Raw genomic sequence first — 7,713 nt, 5'->3', positions numbered from 1 at the left:
TTTTAACGTTAAAATATGTCATTTCTCCATTCTTAAGTTTTTCATCCAAGAATCAAACTAACCAAGTCACAGTTCCATGAATATGTCAGAATTAATTCACATATAAACTCTCTCTTTGGTATATAAGTCAAGGAAACCTCGGTAAACTATCGAATTCAAGAGTTTACAGGTTTACAACTCTATATTGATATTTTTCAATATTGTTTAATTTTTTATTTTTTTTATTATTGTTGTATCATTTAAACTGTCATATATATATATATAAAGTAAATTTTAACGAATCAGCCCTATATAGACTCGGTGAGTTAATTTATACTCTTCAAAGTTTGATAACGCGAAAAGCAACTTATGGATACTTCAAGGAAAAAAAAAAGATCATTGAGAAATAAGAGAAATAATGGTCATAGACGATCAGTTGACAGAAAAAGAAAAGAAAAAAAAATAAGAAAAAAAAATAATAGTCTTAAACGATTAGTTGACAGAAAAATAAAATCAATATGTGCATACTAATTAGGGTTACTTCCTGACTTTAGATTGTAAAATGCCAAGTACCCTACCAAAATTCAAAACACTGCATACTACCCACAATATGAACCCACTTATATCAGCCCTTACCACTTTAGTCTCCAAAGCAATCAGTTTACACTCTCTCTTCTACAGAAACTCAGATGAGTAATCAAGTCAGAAATTGTCGGGCTGTTTACACATTTTCTCTTTCTCCATATGCAGCATTTCCCAACCAACCCCTATGTGCCTAACCAGCAAAACCAAGCCAATTGTAGATCTTTCCTATGAAAAAAGATTTCCTGTAGTAAGGAATGCATGGATTCAGGCAAACCATGGTAGAGAAGATACAACTTTACAATGTTAAAGTCTTAAGTTTATATACACTCAACATGAGAATGAATTAGTGATGTCACACTAACCTAATCCCAAGCACTAGTCACACCTTGACCATACCCTCCGCCATAACTGGTAGGAACACCGTAACCACCACCAGTTCCACCGTAGTAATCAGTTCCTTTATTGAATGAGCTCTCCTTCCTAACATCACGGCCACCAAAACGGGCTCCCCCTGTCCGCTTATTTCTATTGCCGCCACCATAAGAAGCCCTTGCTGCATAACGGGTGAGCCAGGCAGGTACTTCTTGATTAGCTTCTTGCATCAGATCAGCCAATGGTTTAGCCATGGACAAATTACCCTCATTGAAGAAGGCTGTTGCTAATCCCATTTTACCAGCTCGCCCTGTTCTTCCTATCCGGTGCACATAATCATCAATGTCATTGGGAAGATCAAAGTTTACCACATGTGCTACCCGCGGAATATCAAGACCACGTGCTGCAACATCCGTGGCCACTAGAATTGGAGTGTTTCCAGTCTTGAACGATCTTAATGCTTGTTCTCTTTCCTGCATAAAGAACCATTACATTGTACACATTTATTTCCAGGACCAGGAGTATACAAAAGAATAACTTTTATTTTAGAAGTTCAAACTTCTAACTCAACATCTGGGAAAGCTTGGAGGGAAGTTAATAACTGGAGTTTTATGACCAATCATAAGTAACAATTTCAACTAGAAGCAGTCATAGACAAATTCAATTCTCACAACAAAAATGGAACATGTTTATGACTCACTTGCTGTGTTCTGTCACCATGAATGCAAGTTGCAGGAAACCCATTAACACACAAGCAGTGTTCCAATGCATCGGCTCCTTTCTTTGTTTCCACAAAAACTAAAGTCAAACCTTGCTGCAAAAACCACCAAAAAATCCTTAAAACTGTGAGTGTGATAAATCCACAAATAAAAGTTTCCTACTCTTGAGAAAGGGCTGTTAAATCCAGCATAGTTTTTTTAAATTAGTGAATTTCACTAACAAAATGAAAACTATGGCAAACACATGAACAAGTCTGAATAGAAGCAGTATAAAGGTGACATATTACCTTGCCATTCACTCCAGTTTCTCTCTGAGCATGAAGAAGGTCCATGAGGTGGCTTCTCTTGTCTGAGTCAAGCACATATTCTACTCTTTGAGCAATTAGATCAGTACTTGAACCAACCCTTCCAACAGCCAGAAACACATAACTCGAAAGAAAATCTGAAGCAAGTCTCTGCAATGCATTCAAATGAAGACATCATAATCATTGTTATATCAAATATCAACCATGCAGCTAAGACAAATTACATCTAGCTGTTTACAACACAGTTGTCAAGCCCTATTAATTATAATTTCTATCTTACATACAAAGCATAATCCTAACAAAACAGTTTCGATGACTCATTTCAAAGTCAAACACGGCCAAACATGAGTATCTTAGTGACTATACAAAAACATAACCATCAAAACTTCAACATATCCCCAAAACTACATCACCATCATTTAATCCTGCCTATAACTATTGCACACACAATCACCACCAGTCTACATAATATTTCCAGTCAACAAGTAACAAATTAAGCCGTGTCATTGTTTACATCTTCCAAGTGAATGCATCTTGGTTAGGCACCAATATGGTCAACTTTCAAAATCCAGTGCCATTCACAATAATATAATTTCTAAAATGGCTTGGTTAACAAACATGCCTGTCTACATACAGACACAGTTGGCATATAGCATCAGGCATTGCAGCCCAATGAGACAAATTTTGAATATGGACTTTTCGCCAAAAAGAACTATTTTTTAACTCTAAGGATTCATTGTCAATGTCAGCACAAAAATTCAAACATTCAAAAGTTAGCAACAGAAGGAAAGTTTTTTATTTTCTGCCAACATTAAGGACTTCCAGATAGAGGTTCTAAAGGTTGATCAGAACAGTGTCTGGCCGTGTGGAAAAGAGAGAACTGTCCAATTCAAATCTACACCCTTCTTGAGGATTATTAGAATAGATTGTCACTAAACATGGAAGATTAAGTATAAGAAGACCCTGAGCTGAAGACGTCTCATTAAGTGTTACCTGGTCAATCTTTAAACTATAGTAGTGAACTTTAGTCCAAAATTAAAAAAGCTTAACAAGACTAAAGACTAAGTTTTAAAACTGAAAGCAATTGTTTCATGCTTGTCCAGGCCAGAGCAGGATTTCCAGTTATAAATATTCAATAATTCAACAATGTAAATTACTAAAACAAATTTTTCTCCCCTTTTCAATCAAAAAATGTCTTTTCCCCATTTTCAAGGCTAACTATTGTTGGGGTAGTCTTCTGTAACTATTAAGCTTTAAAATAGTTGTTCAAACGTGCCAATTGTGAAAATCTCAATTTCCATGATAGCAAAAGTGAAGTTAAAAACATTTCCTATACCAAGTTCAAAATAAAGAAACAACTAGCAGTCTAAAATAGAGATGCTGGAAAAGTACTTTACAGTAATTGGATAATGTTTAGTTTTTTTTCAAAAAACAAACACGAGGTTTCAGGGGAGGCAGATCCTTGTGCAAAAAATAATAAAGTTGACAATCTGAGTACAAGTAACAAGATACCTGTATCTCTTTGGGAAATGTTGCACTAAACAGCAGTGTCTGTCTCATGCCTGGAGGAGGCATGTCCATTTGTTCAACTATCTTTCTTATTTGGGGCTCAAAACCCATATCCAGCATCCGATCTGCCTCATCAAGAGCCAAATATCTTATCATCTGCAATGACACCCTTGCCCTCTCAAGCAAATCCACTAATCTTCCTGGAGTTGCCACCAGAATATCAACTCCTCTCTCGAGCTCCCGCAACTGAACAATGCAACACAACATTATCACATAATTAAAGTAGTGCATATCTAAAAGTACAGAACAAGTAATAATACATAACGCCAGAGAGACCTATAAGTATAATAAAGGAATGCACAGTTACGAATATTTCATATTACAATTTACATCCTACCAACAAAAGCAGATGCACTCACACTAGGCAAACAAAATACAGTCTAATTTCTAGCAAGTAACCTTGCAGCTCATAAGCCAAACATAGAGAGCATTAAGAAGCTAATAAAAGAAATTTTTATAGTCCTCATTGACTCATTCAGAAATTATAAAAAAGATATATATATTTTAACATGCATTTAGAAGTACAAGCAAGGGACTATTTCGGAAATTAAAATGATCAACTACTTGATGCAGAGATCATATTCGCTCAGAATAGCCAGGTTGACAAGGGAGGAGAGCCTACACTAAAAATGGGAGAACATGTAAGTATGAAGCCATAATTACATTATACAGTGAACATATGACACTGTAGAGAGATGATGGCAAGAAAACATAACTACTTATGCACTTGGTTAATTCTTGTCTATCTTATCACGCTTCTCACAAAGAACCTCTGTCTCAAAAGTCAGACCCACAAAAAAGTGGGTGGCCTATCAATGAAAAAATATGCAAACTTGACGATTAAGTAATTACATAAATTAAAAACACAATACATTGATAATGAAGTATGCTAAAGAAGATGCATATAAGAATAAATAGAAGGGGAGGGGCATACTTTCATCTTATTGGTGGAATTAAGCATGAGATACTATACAAGTCTAACTTGACCCTTCTAATTACTTACTCTTCATATGGGGTAGCTTACCAAAAACCAATACTTATGCTCAACAGCACTAAGACAATACTATCATTCTGAAGGAATCAAATGAAGTTACTTAAAATTGGCTCACCAGTTAATCAACATTGTGTTTAAGCAGAGTTGGAAACCAACATTTATCAGTGAATCTTTTCACCAAAGCTTATAATTAAAATAAGTACAGATAGTGTTACCACTCTTTACAGTTCTGGGTACACAACCTCGTGCACACTTGAAATTTAAAAGGTATGATGTTTGTTTTAAGTTTTCTGTTCCTAACTAAAACTCAAAATCAAAAAGAAGAAGTACGCATAAACATTGCATGTATTGGCAAATAACCTGTTGGGTGATTGGTGCTCCTCCATAAGCAACTACAACCTTGACACCAGTTTGATAAGAAAACTTTTTGGCCTCGTCATGTATCTGTGAGATAAAAAAACAAAAAATTGGTTTTTGAGATACAGATAGACTAGTCAGACACAGACTATAAAGCAGAATTTCAAATTAAAGCTGCATCTGACCTGACAAGAAAGCTCCCGTGTAGGTGACAGGATAAGTGCGAGAGGATAAGCAGTTCGTGCCACGCGTGGTCTTTGAGCATACTGCTCCCTGAGAATTCCACTTATAATAGGAAAGCAAAATGCGGCAGTCTTTCCTGACCCCGTCTGAGCACAAGCCATCAAATCTCTCCCTGAAAGAGAAATTGGTATGGCATACCTCTGAACTGGGGTCGGTTTCACATACTTGCATCTCTGTATGTTCTGATTCAACGCATCACCTAAATCTATTTCCGCAAACGTATTCACGGGAGGAGGAACATTCTCCCCACTAGTCTCCACAGGGATATCATCATAAGCATCAAAGTTAATCCCCGTATTCTCTTGCTCACTAAAAGATTCATCAACCTCATCATTCTCAAAAGGATTAGCCTCACGTCTTCCCCCACGCTCCCTCCCCGCCCCAGCTCCTCCTCTACTGTTGAACCCACCACCAGAACCATATCCTTGTCTACCAGCACCAAGATCAGGCTTGAAGTTCAATGAACCACCCCAATTCGCCGGACCCCTTTCATTAACATTATTAGTCACCAAAGAAGGAGGCTCGGCCAAAGAAGCCATTGACCGATTACGAAGATGTGGAGGAACATAAGCTGGCTTGACAGGGCGACCCACAGCTGAGGCATTGGTATTGGAGGAAACACCAGAACCAATAGCTGCATTATTATCAGCAGAATCTGCCCATGAACTTGTTCTCATAGTTGCAGACATTGTTCACTTTTTGTTCTGAATACTCAACTCAACAAAATCAAAACAAAAACAAAACTACGCTTCTCAATCCACAATCCTCTCTTATTTGTGTTCTTTATCATACAATACAATCACGATCAGCTAAACCTAAAAACAAAAACAGAAATCAATAAAATTCATTCATAGATTGAAATGAATTATGATCCGTGATCTGAAATCAATAATAATAAAACGAGATCGCACAAACCTAAGCTCAAACGAAATTCAAAATCCAAAGAACAACATATTTCAATTTCAGATAATAAAAAACTGAAAAATTAACCAGCTCCTTTGAAATGAAAAATATTTACCGAAAATATTTATAATTAATAATTACAATATGCGAGTTGATTAATAGATAAAAATAACGAACAATGAACGAATCGGATAAGATTTAACGGAGAGGTTTGATTTTGTACCTTTTTGCGAAGAAATCGGTTACTTCTGGTTTTGTCAAAGGGAGATGAAGATTTTCTCAGCGTTTTTTCAAAGTTGAATCAAATTTCAAAACTGTTTCGTTTTTTGTTCTCTCTCTTTTTCTATGTGTTTTCGTCGTTCGCTACCAAACACGCATATTTTGCGCAGAAAAAGAGATAAATATCTCCACCGGCGAAAAACGAGCTAGCTTGCGTGTGAATATTCTATTTTTTTATTATAATTATTATATTTAATTAATTTAACTCACGCTTTTGTTTGAGTGAAAAAAACTCTTGCTTCTCATTGAGTCAAAGAAAAAACTCATGTTTTTCTTATTTTTTCTGTTTAACCAACCCCTCTACCACCAAAATAGTATTTTCATTTTTAAGACAGATTTATATCATTATATTTATATTCTTAGGTTGGTTTGGTAGACGCAATAAAAAAAATAAAAAAAAAAGAGATAAAATATGAATATGATAACTTAATTCTACTTTTAAGGGTTTGATCGGTTAAAAAAAAGTTAAAATTTTGGATGGTTTAATTGCAAGGATAATTTTGTTATTTTCAAATGATTTAAAAATTTACAATTGTATTAAAATAATAATTTTAAAAATGGAATACAAAATTAATATTAGTATATTTTTAACAAATTAAATAGATTTTTATAATAAAGATAATTTTTCATTTACATCTAATATATATTGATTACTTTTATTTAACTTATCTAACATATATAATAAAATCATTTTCTTATTTGTATATATTCAAAATTTAAAATTTTATGAAATATAGATAGTGATTTTTTCTTAAAATTATATAAAATTATTTTTTAATTATTTAATTTTTCTATTAGTTTTTAAAATTTAAAGATATTACAAGATAAATTTTAAAATATAATTAATTAATTAATTATTTTACAAGGATAATTTTTTCATTTAAATAATTTTTATATTTTAATTTTTTTAAATATTGTAACAAACAAATCTAAAATTGATTCGTTTTTAAAATAAAATAAGAAACTATCAATAAAAGTTTTTACTCAGATGCGACCATCTATATAATATTTTTTAAAACAAATCAATAAGTGTTAATTTAATAAATAATAAAAGTTAAAAAATAAACACAATTGGCCATATTAATTTAACAACTCTTTCTTGCACACAAATTAATAAATTCATTCCATTTTATTAACAACTCTCTCTATTTTCTCCGGATCTAAAAAATAATAAAAATAACAGTTTTCCTATTTATCTAACCTATAAAATAAGATAGAGTTTTTAAAATAATATAATACCAAAAAAAATTATTTTTTAGGTGGTCATCAGGGCAAATTCTTTTTATCTTCATATATACTATTTTAAAAAAAATCCAAAATACCCCCACTTTAAAATTAATATGCAACCATGTCTTTTTTTTTTTTTTTTTTTTATTTTCAGAAGTCACATGCGGGGGATTCGCCCATA

The 7,713-nt window shown here is 33.4% G+C and overlaps 1 protein-coding gene across 1 annotated transcript; it reads right to left on the bottom strand.

The window, feature by feature from the left end:
* Positions 1-442: 442 nt before the first annotated feature.
* Positions 443-6,446, bottom strand: LOC101511632 (DEAD-box ATP-dependent RNA helicase 37-like). Its single transcript, XM_004514101.4, has 8 exons — positions 6,250-6,446; positions 5,066-5,938; positions 4,884-4,967; positions 3,473-3,715; positions 1,943-2,110; positions 1,637-1,750; positions 927-1,409; positions 443-806 (listed from the first exon to the last, which is right to left on the bottom strand). The coding sequence occupies exons 2-7, from the start codon at positions 5,810-5,812 to the stop codon at positions 927-929; spliced, it is 1,839 nt and encodes a 612-aa protein (XP_004514158.1). The 5' UTR covers positions 5,813-5,938; positions 6,250-6,446; the 3' UTR covers positions 443-806.
* Between the last annotated feature and the right edge of the window lie 1,267 nt (positions 6,447-7,713).

This window comes from Cicer arietinum, chromosome 4 (assembly GCF_000331145.2).
Source record: "Cicer arietinum cultivar CDC Frontier isolate Library 1 chromosome 4, Cicar.CDCFrontier_v2.0, whole genome shotgun sequence".
Classification (NCBI taxonomy): domain Eukaryota; kingdom Viridiplantae; phylum Streptophyta; class Magnoliopsida; order Fabales; family Fabaceae; genus Cicer; species Cicer arietinum.
The sequence above is the reverse complement of the archived record's forward strand: the minus strand, read 5'-3'. Positions and strand labels throughout refer to the sequence as shown.

Excerpts from the sequence above, each read along its gene's own strand:
- LOC101511632 (XM_004514101.4), bottom strand. The coding sequence starts at position 5,812 with ATGTCTGCAACTATGAGAACAAGTTCATGGGCAGATTCTGCTGATAAT. Across the intron at positions 2,111-3,472 it reads CATTTCCCAAAGAGATACAG|AGACTTGCTTCAGATTTTCT; the intron begins GTATCTTGTTAC and ends AATGCATTGCAG. Across the intron at positions 1,410-1,636 it reads ATGGTGACAGAACACAGCAA|GAAAGAGAACAAGCATTAAG; the intron begins GTGAGTCATAAA and ends TTCTTTATGCAG.